This window comes from Lissotriton vulgaris, chromosome 7, assembly GCF_964263255.1.
Source record: "Lissotriton vulgaris chromosome 7, aLisVul1.2, whole genome shotgun sequence".
In the NCBI taxonomy this organism is placed as follows: domain Eukaryota; kingdom Metazoa; phylum Chordata; class Amphibia; order Caudata; family Salamandridae; genus Lissotriton; species Lissotriton vulgaris.
In genome coordinates this window covers 1754996578-1755015423 of record NC_141695.1, presented here as the reverse complement: position 1 = coordinate 1755015423, position 18846 = coordinate 1754996578, and the positions used below count along the sequence as shown (strand labels likewise).

The 18846-nt window shown below is 46.8% G+C and overlaps 1 protein-coding gene across 16 annotated transcripts in view; it reads left to right on the top strand.

The window, feature by feature from the left end:
• The window catches only part of LOC147706588 (cell adhesion molecule CEACAM5-like), a 274782-nt gene that overhangs the window by 98796 nt on the left and 157140 nt on the right, over positions 1-18846 (top strand). For all 16 annotated transcript variants that reach the window (XR_015297670.1, XR_015297672.1, XR_015297673.1 and 13 more), the window contains exon 4: positions 9722-10003. Coding sequence is in view for 7 of the 16 variants with exons in the window: in XM_086933068.1 (XP_086789194.1) it covers positions 9722-10003 (282 nt within the window). In the remaining 9 variants the exon portion in view is untranslated. The remainder of the gene's footprint in view (positions 1-9721; positions 10004-18846) is intronic.

Here is an 18846-nt window from a genome sequence, read left to right as displayed (position 1 = left end):
CATACAGTCACTCATCAATACAACACTATCATATGCACTCATACACCTATACAGACACTCACACACTGCCACTCATCCATGGAGTTACTCACACACCTAGTCAGTCATGCAAAGAATCAATCACACTTCCATTTCCTCAACTATACAGTTATACACACAACACCTTACTTATTCAAACATATACTAACACATACTTACTCTCTTATACAATCACTGATACAAGTACACAATGATCCATACAGCCACTCACACATTCACTGGCTCTCATGTATAGTCATTTATATATGCCAACTCTCACATGCACTGTGTTTTACATATGTACTTACTTGGACATGTAGCACTGAGATATCCATTCACTCACCAACACACCCATGCACACAGTCAACCGCCCATATCGCTGTTTCCACATGCACTCTTGAACTCATTCACCTAGTGAATCAATTGCTCACACATCTATGCACAGAGTCACACACCTCCCAGCCACCCACACACACACTCAGTCTCCCATTCAAATACTTGGGCAACCAATCAATAACCCATATAGTCACTCATATAGCTACTGATCAACACATGCAGCAGCTTACACAATAACAGACATACTGATGCACACATTCAGACAGTTTAGTCACTAACCCATGCATTTAGTAAGACACATTTAATCACTCACTCATACAGTCAGTCACGCACCTACTAATCCTTCATCCAGACACTTGTACATCCACTCATTCTTCAATATGTAAAACATGTTTAAACTTTACAGAAGCACACAGTCACTGGATGATGTCATCAGTGATGTCATCAGTGATGTCAAATGAGATGTCATCAGTGATGTCATCAGTGATGTCATTTGAGATGTCAGCAGTGATGTCACTGACCATGTCATGAATGATGTAATATGTGACATCATCAGCAGTGGATTGCGGGTGCGCGAAATATAGTTAGTACAACTAACTATATAGGAGCAATTTCAATGGTTTTTTAAATGCTAATTCCTAACTATATAAGGCCTAAAACCTATGTTTTTTTAAGTGAATATATATATATATATATATATATATATATATATATATATATATATATATATATATATATATATATATATATATTAATGTAATATTAATAAAAATATACAATATTTTTACTGTAAGATAGCGGGAGGGTAAAATTTACTATTACCACTCCAGTGCGTGCAACAGTAGGGAAAGTGTTGGATAGCGTAGGGGTAAAAATTACTATTCCCACTCCAGTGCCACAGTGCAAGTGCTCCCTACTGTAAATTGATGTACTAATCAGTGGTTCCATGTTTGGCTATTTCGTTTACTTGTCAGACCCTAGTCTAGTGCACTGAGTGTGCCAGGGCATGTAATCCAAATGCTGCTGGTGGGTCTGCTATTATTTCAGAAAACAACGGTCCTGAGCAAACAGGGGATTTTAAGAAGGAAGTCCGGGAAAACAGAGCAAAAACAGTGTAGACAAACAAAATAACAGGCAATAACTTTAGAGCAATGGCGACTTGCACTCAAATATATAGTACAGCAAGCACTGCCAAATAGTAACCACAATAATTACACGCAATGGATATTTATGGTACTATTTTGAAATGTTGACGACGATCCCAGGCTCCTAGATTCGAGGGATCATCATCAGGACTAAATTTTAACAATTGCCTGGTGTGTAACAATGAAGCCACAATTCGGATAGGCGTGTTGGAACTTATGTGAATAGTAAGTTTAAAGGATCGAAAGTACGAGCGGGACGCAATTGCTTTCCGTCCTTAATTCGGTCCTTGGATGGCTTTCAAGGGTCCGCAGCTTGGTACGGGAATGTACCGGTGGGGTCACAGCTTGTAGGCAGGATCAAGGTGTAGCGACAGCGCTAAGTAAGCGGTTCCTCGCTGGGGAGCTCTATGGACTCTCGGTTGGAAAATGCAGCAGTGTGCATATCGGTTCGGGAGCACAATGGCAGGAACCTTGAAACTTACTATTCACGGTGCTTGCTGTACTATACATTTGAGAGCAAATCGCCATTGCTCTAAAGTTATTGCCTGTTATTTTGTTTGTCTACACTGTTTTTACTCTTTTTTCCCGCACTTCCATGCTAATGTTTGGTACAGGGCTGTGCCCCGTTGTAAATGTCTTTGCTTTCATTTTTGACTCTATTTAAAACATTGTTCTAATAAAATCCCATGTCCGGCTGGGCATTGGAGATATATATAGTACCCATCATGGTCTATATGATTTTTTTTTCAAATCCCCTGTTTGCTCAGGACCGTTGTTTTCTGAAATAGTAATTGATACCCGTGGTACGCAGCCACTTATCTGGTTCCCTTGTTTGTAAATTAATAAGCTGGTGGGTCTGCAGCACTGGTTGTGCCACCCACAGAAGCAGCCCTGTAAAATGTGTCTAAGGTCTGCCATTGCAGAACCTGCGTACAGTCTGGTACTGTCATGCTGACTGGGCAAGTGCACCCACTTCCCAGTCCCTAAACCTTCCCTTTTCTTCATATCAGTCACCCCTATGGTGGGCCCAAGGGCAGGGTGCATTGTAAGTATAAGGTAGGACAAGCCCTGGTGTGTGTGGCATATCCAAATGGTGAATTGAAGCCATTTTCGTTTTTCACTATTGCAAGGCTACCTGTTCTCCATAGGCCAGAATGGGCTGTTAGAGTTAGTACATTTTATAATCCTAACTGTCTCAGAGAACATGGTAGAAATTCTAGTTTAGTATGCCTGAAATCAGAATAATAAAATACATCTTTTAGTAAAGTTTATTTTAATATTCTGTGTTTGCAAATACCACTTTTAGAAAGTAGGTATTTGCTTGTCTAACCCTTCAAACCTGCCTCTGCTAGTTTGTGTATTCCTATGTCTGGTTTTGTGAGTGACAGGGCTGGGGAATTCCAGGAGACAGGCTGAGTCACCCAGTGGTGAATAGAGAGATCTGCATCTAGATGGGAGGGAGGAGTGCACCTGAACTCTGAATAGGGCTGTGCCTGCCTTCCACAATGCTGGCTCCACCGCCTGGGGAGCGGCTGATGTCTCTGCCCTTCACACTGAAAGAAGAGAAGGAATCCTGTAAACAAAGTGCTCCAGGACTGTACTTGCCTTCCATAATGCTGGCTCCAGCTCCTGTGGGGCGTCTGATGTGCATGCCCTGCACTGTGAAAGGAAAGGAGAAGTCTGGTAAACAGAGTGCTTCAGAACTGGTTTGGAATGGGCAAAGGCCCCTCTCCCCTCAGAGAACAAAGGATTTCCTGGTATAAATATTGGGACCCTGATCCCATGAAATTAGATCACTTTGGACTACAAGAAGAAACCTTTAGTGAGGAGAGGAACCTGAAGAAACTGAGGAGCGACTATTCTCAAGCTGAAGTGCTGCTTGGGGGATTGGCTTGCAGTGGTTGCCTTACTGCCAAAGGAAGGAGAAAGGAACTTTGTGTACTTTGCTTTCAACTTGTGAAGGATCCCCATGGGCTTGGAAAAGAGCTTGCCTCCTGCTGAAGTCTCAGGGACAACAGACTTCACCCCCCAGCTCGCCAGAGTTCTTTTGGAAGTTCCTGCTGCTGTTTTGGGCCTTCTGAGGAACTGCGTGTCGCAAGGAGCTGGAAGCGCGACTCAACGAGAAGAAGCGCGTTGCAGTGCCTGCCATCGCAACTCCGGAGAAAGGAGGGTGTCGCCACTGGAACTGTTGCACTGCATCGGAGAGAAGCATGCCGCAACGAAGAAGAATATTTACAACAAGGGGTGGTGAGGGACAGAGTCTCTGAATTAAACAGAATACTCTCACCCAGTCAAGAGATCAGGGCTAGATCCAACACCGTTTTTTAGCTCACTGCACCATCCCAGTTTCAGAACCTGGCTGTATGCAAATTAGTCTGTTCCTGTCCCAGTGCATGATGGGAACAGGGCAAACCAACCTACAAAAGCCAATTCTTACACTGGGAAGGAAACAAGCTACCGGGGAAGAACGAAGAAGAAGCATGTCGCCGTTGTTGCTGCTGCCGTCGCAACTCTGAAGAAGGAGGGTGTCTCCGCTGTAGTTGTCGCACTGCACCACATCAGGAAAAGAATCTCGCAATGAGGTTGGAGCTTGTCGCCGTCGCTTAGCCTGCCGTCGCTAACTCCGAAGCAGGAAGGTGTCGCCGTTGGAAATGTCGCATTGCACCGCATCGACCAAGAGCACCTCGCATCGCCGAGAAGCGCGCCACCGTCGGAGCTGCCGCCGTCGCATCTTGGATGTTGCCTCTGTAGTTGTCGCATCAAGCGGAAGCTTCACGCATCGTGGAGAAGAGCTTCACCGCTGGAGCTGTTGCCGTCGCATCATAAGGGTGTGGCCGCTGCAGTCCACGCATCGAACTGAGAGTTTATCGCATCCCCGAGAAGAGCACCACATCTGGAAGATCTTCACGTCTTTCTTTCTTTGCACCTGACTTTGCCGCACATCCCATCGCTGCGACATTGCTTGTCGTGGAAGCGCAACGCAACTTAGGGTACATTGATGCAGAGTGTCGCATTTAGGAACTAAACTGAACTAAGCTTGAATCTACCATCTTAAAGTAATCATAGTGTGTATTTTTGTTGTTTATGGTCTTCTGGTAACGCTATGTAAAGTCTACTTATTTTTTATATAAAACCTGTGTGGTGTCCATTTGTAGTGTTGTCACTGGGTTACTGTATGTGGTCACAACTGCTTAACTTACAACGCCTCTGAAATAAGCCTCAACTGCTTGCACCATGCAGCCTAGAGGGTGAGCAGGGGTTATTTTTGGAGTGTAAACCCATTGTCCTGACTAGAGAAGAGGGTCCCTACTTGTCACAAGTACCTACCTGTGCCAACTAGAGACCCCCAAATCTAACAATCACCTAATTTAGGGCACCTTTCAATAGTTCAGGATGCATGTCCTCGCTTGACTATGGTTAAATAGACCACAATGTTGCACCATCTACAAAAAAAGTCTTATATAGCAGAAACAAGACAAATGACTTGCCTCTTGAGTTATTAATAAAATTGGCACAGCAAAGAGGATATGGTTCGCTAATTTTAATAAGCTCCAAGTAGTGCAATGATGGCATCTAAAGTGCTAAAGTGAAACAAATCAAAGTACTCTATTTATATGTATATATAGTGACACTTGCAGCAGGGCAGGCGGTGCAGGCTAACATAAAAGCTGTTCTCCTCAGCTTTCATTTCGCTGCTTTTCCAGACAAGCTGCAACACAGATGGGGCGGTGGAGAATTTTGGGACATGGCCGTCACTGCCTCACTTCCGCTGCCCTATTGGTGCTGGTAGCGAGGTAGGAGATGCTTTGAACTCTGACCTTTGGCCAGGGCCAGACCTCTGACCTCTGGCCAGGGACCTGCTCTCTCCCAGCAGCTCCAACGCTGTTACGCTGCCACAGACTGGGATCTTGTAGGTGTTCGAGCCTGCCCTGCTGCTCCCACTGGTTGCCTTTCTCTCCCGTTGTGCCCGTTTTGCCCTGTGTCATTCTCCTGTCTTTATTGGTATTGGTATTCTGTGTCAATGTATTATTGCATTTTTGTATTACTGTTAATTATGTGCGGTGTCTCATTGTTTTTATTCAGCTCCTCGTTTTCCTGCTCTGTCCCAGCTTTTTCCCCACAGCTCCCCACAGCCCCCTGCCGTTCCCGCTCCCACCTCCTAGCTGTGCTTCCCTCCCCCTCTCCCTATTTATTGGTGGATGCTGCGTGACCATGCAGGGGGCACGCTGCTGGTGCGCCTAAGGCAAGCCCGTCTGCACCCGTCTGGAACCTGACCGCGACCAGAGCCAGGAACCCAGGATCTCCAACCATCCACTGCTACAACGCAGCTACCCTCCTCGCAATCAACCCCGGACGGAACAAAAACTGCCATCTGTCCATGCTGAGCACCACCCAAGGACAGTTCTCTTGCTGCCACTGCCGCCACACCTTCAACACCGTCAGCACCCTCATGGTCAGCACCCCCGCACCGAATGCCAACACCTCCAAAACCCTGAGGTGCATCCTCCTCAATGTGCGCATCCTGCACAGACACGCCGTTCAAATCTGGGGCCTTCATGAAACCCTCTCACCAGACATCGACTTCTTTACAGAAACCTAGACCAGCACCTACTTTGCCCCCAACATCTCCACCTCCATCTCCGACAGATACAAGATCCAGAGGAAAGACCATCCCAACTGCCCAGGAGGAGGACTTGCCAACGCACACAAGAGCTATCTTTGACTCTCCACCTCCACGTCGAATGACTCCCTCTCTACCACCTAATACCTTCACTTCAGGTACAGACCAGCCCTAGAACCACTCTTCGCAGCACCCTTGCTTGCACACCCCCGGACCTTGTTCGCCATGGCCATCACTGACCTCATCGCGCCCCACGCCATCGCTGCCATGGATTAAATACTCATCGGAAACATGAACTTCCACCTCGAAAAGCCCAGCAACCCCAACTCCACCACACTCCTGGACAACTTCGCCAACATCGGCATGAAACAGCTCGTCACCACGCTCACCCACAAAGCAGGACACACTATCGACCCCATCTTCGCAGTAGGTAACAACATCCACTTCAGCCACAGCATGTAACACCCCAGGATGGACCACCACTTCAACGTCGACAAACTCACCACCTCCAAACAGCAATGTGCCCTCCACAAAGGAACTGGAGCAAAATCACTGAGGAGCAGCTCAACCACACCCTCAACTGCGACGCCCCCACCACTTCGACTGACGCCAACCTTGCAGCCAAAGAACTCCACAGATGGATATCCAACTCATACTCCTATGCAACTCCAGCAGACAGCGTCCCAGAAAGGCCACCTGGTTCAACACCGCCCTCCACGAATCCAGACGCACCTGCAGACATCTCGAGAAGAACTGGAGAAACAGCGAAAAGCCAGAAGATCACACCACCTACAAGGCTGGCACCTTTCCGAACAACTGGAAATGCGCAGAAGTCAGACCCCTGCTCAAGAAGCCGTCAGCAGATCCCACAGACCTCAAGAATTACCAACCCATCTCCCTCCTTCCTTCTGCGGCCAAAGTCACGAGAAGATCGTCAATGCCCAGCTAACAATATTCATCGAAGAAAACTCCATCCTTGACCCATCCCAATTTGGATTCCAAAGCAATCAATGCACCGAGACCGTTCTACTCGCCACCACAGATGACATCCGCACCCTCCTTGACCAAGGACACACCACAGCCTGATCCTACTCGACCTCTGCAGCATTCAACACTGTCTCCCACCGCACACTCACCGGCAGAACCCAAAGAATCTAACTGCCACCCTTCCTCTCTGAACCAACGGAAAGCAACTGCAGAGGGCCCCAAGGATCGTCACTCAATCCCATGCTCTTCAACATCCACATGGCCACCCTCGCCGCCATCGTCAGACAGCACGGACTCAGCATAGTATCCTATGCCAATGACACCCATCTAATCCTCTCCCACACCAAGGGCCCCGTCACCACCAGACAGATGTCCTCGTCCTTTGACCCTCCCCCTCCACATGGGAGAACACCTGGCGGCCCAACGCCCTCGGCAGCCCTCCCACCCCCACGGACCATGCCCAAAACCTTGTCATTGTACTTGACTCCTCCCTCTCCATGATCCGATAGGTCAACGCGGTCACCTCCAGCTGCTTCAACACCCTCCGCATCCTCTGACAGATCTTCAAATGTATCCCTGCCGAATCAAGGAAAACCGTCACCCACAGACTCATAACCAGCAGACTGGACTGCAGAAACGCCCTCCAAACCTGGATCAACAAGTCCCTGCTCCACAAACTCCAGACATTTAGAGCACTGCAGCAAGATCGTCCTCGGCATCCCTTGATACAAACACATCACCCAACACCTCTGCAACCTCCACTGGCTCCCCGTAGAGAAGAGAGTCACTTTCAAGGGACTCACCCATGCCTACAAATACCTCCACAACACCGGACCCCAATACCTCAATCCTTCCATTTACCCAAGAGAAACGTCTAATCCGCCGATCTCACCCTTGCCAAAACACTGTGCATCTACAAAGCCAGGAAAGGTGGAAGAAACTTCACCTACATCGCGGCCTGGACCTTGAACGAGTTCCCGATCAACATTAGACGTGCCTCCTCTTTGAACACCTTCAAGACCTGGCTCTTCGACTGGATGGAGCTGCAGCTGCTAAACCTCCCCCCCCACCCCCCCCCAGCCTCCTCAGCGCCTTAAGACCCTCACGGGTGAGTAGCACGCTTGCAAGTCCCCTGATTGATTGATTGGTGTTGGACATATAGTATGCAGTCCAAAGGCCAATGCATCCCCACTGCCCATACCCAGTTAGCTGCAAGTGTAGCTTGGCGTGGCCTGTTTCATAGGGCAGGCTAGAACGACAGTGACTGGCTCTTTGAAACATGCTGCACGCGCTGGCAGCATCACCAACAGCATGTTGCAAGACCTGTTCATGGAGTCAAACCTCAGGAAAATTGTCCTATTGCCACCTGCACTCTTTCAGGGGTGGTGAACATGCCCCAAGAAGCAGGGATTATTTCACAATGTGTGATACAGGATAACTGCATTCCTGGGGAAGACGCCTGAGACCAAAGGGGCTCTATTCGAGCACCGAAACATGTTGATGAAAAAGGTAAGTAGGGTCTATGGCTCAACCCTCTTGTTTTTAATTTTGTGGTCGGAAAACATCAGTAAAACCTATTTTTGGATCACTTACATAAAAATTTAATATTAAGTCTGACAGTTTAGCAAAGAGAGAACATAAAAGTGGCCATACCTGACATGATCTCACCCAAACTAGAGAAGTCATAATTAGGAAACTGTACAGAAAGTGAACAGCAGTACTCTGGAATGCTTCCCAGTGTAGGATATGGACCCCGCTGATGAAGCACTCCATGCTAGTAGGCAGCTGAGCGTTCATCACCCTATAGGAGGACATTAATGTATGTTAATTCCATAGTAGGTTTGGCTTTTCTTGGAGGAGCTCTGTACCTGTCGTATGTTTACGTCTGTTTATTGAAATCATGAAACAATCCTTGAACGCCTCTCACTCACTGTAGTGTGTTAGCCGCCTGTGTTGTATCTGCCTGTACGTGTGAGAGAGTGTTGTGATGTTCCTTCTGCTACTGTCGCCCGTCCTTCCTTTGCTACCATGTGTTAGGGTAGGTTGTGTTGCGGCTGTCCATGTTGTACCTCTGTCTTGTGAGACTTGGTATAAACCTTTCCACTGTACACAAGAAATATCGATCAGTAGTGGCAATGCTTGTGCGTTAAAGATCGAACCGTCACAAAATATGTGAGCAGAGTTTACTTTTGGTTTACGAGTCAAACAAGCTTGAAATGGAGTAGGTAAGCTTGTAAAATGTTAAAACCTAGCTGACACGTGGATCCATAGCATGTATAACACATGCAGACAATTTTGGTATTTTAGCCAACAGCACTTTGCAAGCTGGGATTTTGAGCCCATAATCAAACTGTTAAAAGCTGAACTGCAAGACCCTCAATGCAACGTGCTGATGGATGAAAATAATACATGCTGGTACCCAACGTCCCAAAGCGCAGAATTCCCAAGGATTCAAAATGAAATAGCTAATATAGTGAGCCTGTGCTTAATGTATCCTTATTCACACTTTGTTTTGCATTTCACAATATAGTGTGTGCCACACATGCATTTAAAATACATTTAAAAATATAAAATCTTTGCTGTGAATTTTCAGTCTGAACTCAATGTCTTCTAGATATCCTTTCCCAGCCGCCCCTGGTCATAGCTGCAGGATTGGACTTGAATGGATATAACATGACCCTAAAGTGTGAGGCTCAGAACTGGACAGTGGAGAGATACCTGTTTTTTAGAGATAACCTGAGCATCCCCTGTGACCAGCAGCGCGTCACCTGCACTGAATCCAGCCCCTTCGTTTACTTTCACCCAACAATGACATCTGACAGCGGGACCTACACCTGTGGAATATACAACCCTGTCAGCAGCAGCACGAGCCGCCCCCTGGAGATCAGGGTGAAAGGTGAGGCGTGTTTTGTAAATACATGATGTCATGTCACCTCGTTCTTAGATCTTGTGTAATGGTCATTTGTCATTAGTCGGGACTGATACTGGCTTGTGTTGGTTTATGTGTCTCTTAACATGTTATCTACATGGGTGGACGGAACTCGTGGAGTTTCACTCTGTGGATTCCCTGCAAAGTTACCTATAAACTCCATGGAGTTCCACCAATGGGTGGAAAATATGCATGTTGCACTGTTCGCTCTGCAATTTAGCGCCAGTAGCGTGAGCAGCACTCGAAAATCAGTGTGAATAGCACCATGCAATGCACAACAGTGCATGCCCATTCGAGTTGATTTTGCTGCCACTCGAGTAAAAGATCTACTCAAGCGGCAGAAAATCTACCAGAGAAGCAGCAAATCTACTCAAGCAGCAGCAGCAAATCTACTCAAGAAGCAGCAACTCTACTCGAGAAGTAGCAAATCTACTCAAGAAGCAGCAGCAAATCTACCAGAGAAGCAGCAAATCTACCCAAGAAGCACCAAATCTACTCAAGAAGCAGCAAATCTGAGGCGCCGATGAAGATGGCCGCCTGAGACCCGAGCTCCGCCGGGACTGACGCCGTCCCCGCGACTATACGGCCATAATCCGTGCCAGGGCGCCTCTCCACCAGCGCCCTGGAGCCCTGCTAAGGAGTGCTACCCGCAGCTTCAAAAAGCGGAGCTCACCGCCACCTGGGAGCCGAGTTGTGGCCCTACTAATCTGCAGCGGCCACGGGGACGGATCTGCCCGGAGCCCTAAGGCCGGGCGCCTACATACCCGAGGCCCCGGCTCGGGGCCTAGACTGCGTGCAGCCCACCTACAGGGACCTGTCGGCCGGAGGGCCTGTGGCTGGTTTAACACCTGGAGGGATGCCAGAAACTCGGCCGGCCAAGGGGGGGGGCGTCGGGGCAGGCTCCCCCGGGATCATCGAGGACCTAAGAAAAGTGCGCAACGCGCCAACACAGCGCCATTTTGCTGCGGCTTTTTTCCCCAGATCTTTTGCAAACCCTGAAAACTAAGTGGGAGGCTGATGGGTTGGAAATAGATGAGGAAGAATGGAACAGTGCGCTAGCATCCACTAAGGAAGTGGCCATCTTGGCTCGACTCCACCTTATCCAACTTAAGATTCTCCACCGGGTCTATATTTCAGGGACTAGACTGCAATTAATGGGCCGCAATGTGGACGGGCTCTGTCGGAGGGGGTGTGGAGAGGCAGGGACATTCTTCCACACCATATGGGAGTGCCCAGTGCTCCAGGTCTATTGGCGACGGATACACCAGTGCATGCGGGAGGTGTGGGAGGTGGAGCTCCGGGTTGCGGCAAAATGATGTCTATTGAATATATGGGAGCCCACGGATCTGTCACCCCGTGGGAGGATCTGGGCCACACTTGGCTTTGCTATCGCAAAAAGGAATATTGCTAGGCTGTGGGGGGCAGCAGGGCCTCTAAAACTTGGTCTCTGGAAGACAGACATGGACTGGTGCATGCTCCAGGAGAAGACAGTTTATGTAGCCAGGGGGTGCCCACAGAAATGGGTCGGTATCTGGTCTAATTGGAGTGAATATAGGGGTCACATTTGCGAACCCCCCCTGATTGCCTGGGCTGACGAGCCACTCGCACTACTGAATGTACAATGATGAATTGTAAAGAACAATGTCGAAGGTACCCAACCCCTTACTTCCAATCGATTTCCTGAGGTACGATTGTATATCTTGCACTGTGTGACTGTGATGTACACCACTGTTTCTTGAAAAGTTAATAAAAAGTAAAAAAAAAAGCAGCAAATCTATCTAAGAAGCACCAAATCTACTTGAGAAGCAGCAACTCTACTCAAGCAGCAGCAAATCTACTCAAGAAGCACCAAATCTACTCAAGAAGCACCAAATCTACTTGAGAAGCAGCAAATCTACTTGAGAAGCAGCAAATCTACTCAAGAAGCAGCAAATCTACTCGAGAAGCAGCCAATCTACTCAAGAAGCAGCAGCAAATCTACCAGAGAAGCAGCAAATCTACTCGAGAAGCAACAAATCGACCCAAGAAGCACCAAATCTACTCAAGAAGCAGCAAATCTACTCAAGAAGCACCAAATCTACTTGAGAAGCAACAAATCTACTCAAGCAGCAGCAAATCTACTCAAGAAGCACCAAATCTACTCAGGAAGCACCAAATCTACTTGAGAAGCAGCAAATCAACTCAAGCAGCAGCAAATCTACTCAAGCAGCACCAAATCTATTTGAGAAGCAGCAAATCTACTCAAGCAGCAGCAAATCTACTCAAGAAGCACCAAATCTACTCAAGAAGCACCAAATCTACTTGAGAAGCAGCAAATCAACTCAAGCAGCAGCAAATCTACTCAAGAAGCACCAAATCTACTTGAGAAGCAGCAAATCAACTCAAGCAGCAGCAAATCTACTCAAGAAGCACCAAATCTACTCGAAAGATGGGTACAAGCGGGGGTGGAGACAATAGGGGATTTGTACGCAGACAGCGTCTTGCTCCCCTTTGCAGAGCTGGCCAGGGACACTGACCTACCGGCCGGACAATTCCTCCTCCACGCGTCCATAATACGCACGCACTCGGACTCATGGGGTGACATATATGAGGAACCACCAATGCATCATTTCATACAATACCTCCATGTCATGGGCAACGGCTCCCATTTAATTCACTGGCTAGAACAAGCCCTATTAACCCACACACAATACTCTACCCAACAACTCCGAGATAAATGGGCGACAGACAGGGGACGGGAATGGACAGACAAAGAATGGAAGATGGTACTGGCCAGCCCCGTTAACATCCCACGCAACGCCCGCTTTAAAACTATACAGTTCTATATCTTGCATCGAGCGTACCTGTCACCAGACAAGATAAACAGATATTTCTCGATTACCACTACTGGGTGTCCGAGATGCTTTTTAGTCGGAGCAGACCTTCTACATATGCTCTGGACATGCCCTTCTATTCAAACATACTGGACCACGGTCACAACTCTACTAACACTCAGCATTGGTGAAGAGATACCACACACATGGGAGGCTTGCCTACTGGGGCTTTATAAAAGAACCAAACTGAATAAGGTACCAACTAGATTCTGGGATGTGGGAGCTGTCACAGCCAAGCACTTGCTCACCAAGCACTGGAAACAGACTGAACCCCCTCATGTTAAACACTGGTATGCATCATTTAACAACTGGGCAGGGGCAGAAAGCGCCACCCTACACCGAGAGGAGACGGCGGGCATGAGGAGGTTCCCCATAGCACAACTCTGGGATGACACCCTGCTATCCTTCCAGCGGGCGAGTCTAGACCAGGGTATAACGTAATCACAGCCTTCTCAGAGCCGGCCATGTACACAAGGCATGACAGCGAAGCACACACCCGCGATGATACATGCACGACCTGAGCGCAATACTGGAAGGGATGTCTACCTTCACAGAGGGACACTCACACGGTGTTGCATCACAATCACTGCTTAACACCCCCATGCCCACGACCCCCAGCACCCTGATTAAAACCGACCGCCGATGGCCCCTTCCCCCCCTCTCCGTAGAGAAACCCACGCCCGCAAGACCCCCACGCCCAACAATCTGGTTAAGGACTCAAAGACAGATCTCCACGGCCACACATTGACACTCATTATGACGCACTCACTTCTACATATCCTCCTATTAGTTACGTATTCAAAATGTTTTTTTTTCCTTTTTGTTCATACTCCCCCATTATTACATGTTGTTTAAGCGGACATTTTCCTCTCTTCACTTTCTCTACTTGGTCCCAAGCGGCCTCTTCACTAGCATTCTTTGTTGAAACCTTTTGACATCCCCAACATGGACCGATTCGCTATAACATGGTATATATTGAATTAATTGTCGAAGACTATCCGACAATAGATACCCCTGCATCACTAATACACTGGATAGCGAGCCACATATAGACGGATGGGGGAGATTAGGGACAGGGGCGTCGCTGCGCGGTCACGCCATCTTGCGCCAACTCTCATCCTTACACTCCAGACCGAGATGTTAGTAATACAGAGCAACATCACATGATATATACCACACACCACCTTAGGTGACACTCCGCCAACTACATTGAGATACAAAGTGAGATGTGGAAGTAAATTGGATATGATTTAATGTAACTCTGTAATGTGACTTTGCTGCTGAACAAACTGGATGATTTATCTTTCATATACAATATGCATAATTGTAAGTTGTTTCTAACTGTTGAAAAAACTAATAAAATATATACAAACAAAAAAAGAAGCACCAAATCTACTCAAGAAGCACCAAATCTACTTGAGAAGCAGCAAATCAACTCAAGCTGCAGCAAATCTACTCAAGAAGCAGCAAATCAACTCAAGCTGCAGCAAATCAACTCAAGCTGCAGCAAATCTACTCGAGAAGCAGCCAATCTACTCAAGAAGCAGCAGCAAATCTACTCGAGAAGCAGTAAATCTACTCGAGAAGCAGCAAATCTACTCAAGCAACAGCAAATCTACTCAAGAAGCACCAAATCTACTCAGGAAGCATCCCTCTGAAACAACAGCTCACAACCACCTGCGATTGCCAGCATTGGAAAATCATACACATGGGCGCTCGCACTCTCCTTTCTGGAGCCTTTTGTGGAGAAAATCCTGCCATGAGGTGATTGGTGGAATTACAAGAGTAACATGGAGTTGCCGATTCCCCAGGTGGAATGAAATATTCCTCCCCACCCGAGCTATCTAACTTTAATACAGACTAAGCCCGACTGACTGCACAATAGTGTGGGCAAGGCCACTAGAATGTATTAAACAGCTGACATGGTGCAGCTAGCTTATTTTCCCTTCAAGTGACCAGGTCTCCTGGTTGGTGACTTCACTCCCTTACGGGGAGAGGGGGGAGTGGGAAGCAACCATTACTTAGCAACTTTTACTTTGCATAGTCCATTACTACGCATGCTTCTACATAGCATGCCGTTACTTCGCATATGCCGTTACTTCCCAAATTAAATTATTTGCAGATTATCCACCATGACGTGCACCATGAAGTAGGAGAAGAGTGGATCCATGGTTGAAGGTGAAGATAGGGACCACGAGGAGAGAGAGGTAAGTGGGGCAGTGTAGTTAGGGTAGTGTTGTAGTGTATGTGTAGTGTAGGGTAGTGTTTTAGTGTTTAGGGTAGTGTTGTAGTGTATGTGTAGTGTAGGGTAGTGTTTTAGGGTTTAGGGTAGTGTTGTAGTGTTTGTGTAGTGTAGGGGGTAGTGTTTTAGGGTAGTGTTGTAGTGTATGTGTAGTGTAGGGGGTAGTGTTTTAGGGTTTAAGGTAGTGTTTTAGTGTATGTGTAGTGTAAGGGTAGTGTTTTAGGGTTTATGGTAGTGTTGTAGTGTATGTGTAGTGTAGGGGGTAGTGTTTTAGGGTTTATGGTAGTGTTGTAGTGTATGTGTAGTGTAGGGGGTAGTGTTTTAGGGTTTAAGGTAGTGTTTTAGTGTATGTGTAGTGTAAGGGTAGTGTTTTAGGGTTTAGGGTAGTGTTGTAGTGTATGTGTAGTGTAGGGGGTAGTGTTTTAGGGTTTAAGGTAGTGTTTTAGTGTATGTGTAGTGTAGGGGTAGTGTTTTAGGGTTTAGGGTAGTGTTGTAGTGTATGTGTAGTGTAGGGGGTAGTGTTTTAGGGTTTAGGGTAGTGTTGTAGTGTATGTGTAGTGTAGGGGGTAGTGTTTTAGGGTTTAGGGTAGTGTTGTAGTGCATGTGTAGTGTAGGGGGTAGTGTTTTAGGGTTTATGGTAGTGTTGTAGTGTATGTGTAGTGTAGGGGGTAGTGTTTTAGGGTTTAAGGTAGTGTTTTAGTGTATGTGTAGTGTAAGGGTAGTGTTCTAGGGTTTAGGGTAGTGTTGTAGTGTATGTGTAGTGTAGGGTAGTGTTTTAGTGTTTAGGGTAGTGTTGTAGTGTATGTGTAGTGTAGGGGGTAGTGTTTTAGGGTTTATGGTAGTGTTGTAGTGTATGTGTAGTGTAGGGGGTAGTGTTTTAGGGTTTATGGTAGTGTTGTAGTGTATGTGTAGTGTAGGGGGTAGTGTTTTAGGGTTTAAGGTAGTGTTTTAGTGTATGTGTAGTGTAAGGGTAGTGTTTTAGGGTTTAGGGTAGTGTTGTAGTGTATGTGTAGTGTAGGGGGTAGTGTTTTAGGGTTTAAGGTAGTGTTTTAGTGTATGTGTAGTGTAGGGGTAGTGTTTTAGGGTTTAGGGTAGTGTTGTAGTGTATGTGTAGTGTAGGGGGTAGTGTTTTAGGGTTTAGGGTAGTGTTGTAGTGTATGTGTAGTGTAGGGGGTAGTGTTTAGGGTTTAGGGTAGTGTTGTAGTGTATGTGTAGTGTAGGGGGTAGTGTTTAGGGTTTAGGGTAGTGTTGTAGTGTATGTGTAGTGTAGGGTAGTGTTTTAGTGTTTAGGGTAGTGTTGTAGTGTATGTGTAGTGTAGGGGGTAGTGTTTTAGGGTTTATGGTAGTGTTGTAGTGTATGTGTAGTGTAGGGGGTAGTGTTTTAGGGTTTAAGGTAGTGTTTTAGTGTATGTGTAGTGTAAGGGTAGTGTTTTAGGGTTTAGGGTAGTGTTGTAGTGTATGTGTAGTGTAGGGGGTAGTGTTTTAGGGATTAAGGTAGTGTTTTAGTGTATGTGTAGTGTAGGGGTAGTGTTTTAGGGTTTAGGGTAGTGTTGTAGTGTATGTGTAATGTAGGGGTAGTGTTTTAAGGTTTAGGGTAGTGTTTTAGTGTATGTGTAGTGTAGGGGTAGTGTTTTAGGGTTTAGGGTAGTGTTGTAGTGTATGTGTAGTGTAGGGGTAGTGTTTTAGGGTTTAGGGTAGTGTTGTAGTGTATGTTTAGTGTAGGGTAGTGTTTTAGGGGTTAGGGTAGTGTTGTAGTGTATGTGTAGTGTAGGGGGTACTGTTTTAGGTTATAGGGTAGTGTTGTAGTGTATGTGTAGTGTAGGGGGTAGTGTTTTAGGGGTTATGGTAGTGTACGTGTAGTGTAGGGGTAGTGTTTTTTTTAAAGAGTTTTTTATAGCGTAAACTTGACCCAAACCAAACCAGGTTCAGAGCGCTTTACATAGCACCAGTTATGTTACATGAGGACACACATTCATTTTAAGCACGGGGAGATTAAGTGATTTGCCCAGAATCACAGGAGGTTTAGCGACATTACCGAGACTCAAACCCAGTGTTTCCCAGGTCCGAGGTCGAGCGCCGTAGCCGTAGTGTATGTGTAGTGTAGGGGGTAGTGTATTAGGGTTTAGGGTAGTGTTGTAGTGTACATGTAGTGTAGGGTAGTGTTTTAGGGTTTAGTGTAGTGTAGGTTTAGGGTAGTGTTGTAGTGTATTTGTAGTGTAGGGTAGTGTTTTAGGGTTTAGGGTAGTGTTGTAGTGTATGTGTAGTGTAGGCAGGGGCGGCCTTAGGCATGTGCAAGCTGTGCACCTGCACAGGGCCACCAAACCCCAGGGGCCACCACGCCAATAAATATCCTTAATATAATAATCCTCTGAGGATGGATACATATTTGCCTGGCGGCCCCTGGCAGGGATTTGGCAGCCTCCGGCTCTGTTCCACTTCCAAACACCCTGACCCCCCCTCTTCACTGGCCTCCGCGCTCCGCCCTGCCCGGACGCCCTCTTCCGGGGCCCCCTACCTACGCTCGCTGCCCAGGGCCGCCATGAGCCTAGAGCCGCCCCTGGTGTAGGGGGCAGTGTTTTAGGGTTTAGGGTAGTGTTGTAGTGTATGTGTAGTGTAGGGTAGTGTTTTAGGGTTTAGGGAAGTGTAGGGGGCGTGGAGGGTAGTGTTGGTGTGTAGTGAATTATTTTTAAAAAAGAATATGTATGCGTAGTAAAACCTGCGAAGTAATGTACTGCTAAGTAATGCCACTTTAATGGTTTTCAATGAATTTGCGAAGTAATGGAATGCGTTATAAAATACTGCTAATTAAAGGCATTTGCAAAGTAAAAACTTCGTAAAAAAAGCATGCTAAGTAATGGCATGCTAAGTAACATCATACATTCGGGGGAGTTGGTAAAACGTCACTGTTATAAAACTGCTCAGCTAAGGCCACAAAGGTTTGGTGCCTTGCAAGGGCAAGCATTGGCGCGTTTGGTAGTGCGTAGTAGTTTTCTTACAGGATACAAGGCATGATGCAAGGCACAGGCTGCTTTTGATCGTAAGTGGTCCAAATCCTAAATCACATATAGGGAGAGAGGATGGCACAAAGACATCAGACATTCTAGATTCTCAAAACAGAATTTGTACTTTTAACCCTTAACAACTAAAAATACGAGAGGCAACATTTGGTCAAATAATTCAAGATGCAGGCACCACTCTCAATACTGCCATCTTAAAATTAAAAAATCTTAAACACCTCCTAGGAGGTCATCAAGATAGCACTCAACCTCCATTTTTGATCTGGAATGAAAGATGTTTTCATATTTAAGTAATGTGAAAATAGCACACCCTTAAATATAGGTAGTTGCCACGAGGAGACACGGACCACCTTCCATGGATGAATCAACAGAAGGGCCATTTTACACGCTTTTGGAAGGACATTTAAAGGAAGTCAATAGTCATTGGTGACATCATAAGTTCGAGACCTCTTCCAAAGCTTTGACTGTTAGCCCCCGGAACACAACATGGTTTGTTCCACCTGCACCCGCGTTAACAGCGCGGAAATGATTAGAAGTGCGGCCTCTGATGACCATAAGTGCCCAGAGGGACAATACAAGGGGGACGCTTCTCTGCAGGAGATCTCAGAACCGTGCCCTGCGGACACTTGAAAGCAAGATTACCCTCGATGGAACCCAGTGGATCACCCTCAATGGAAC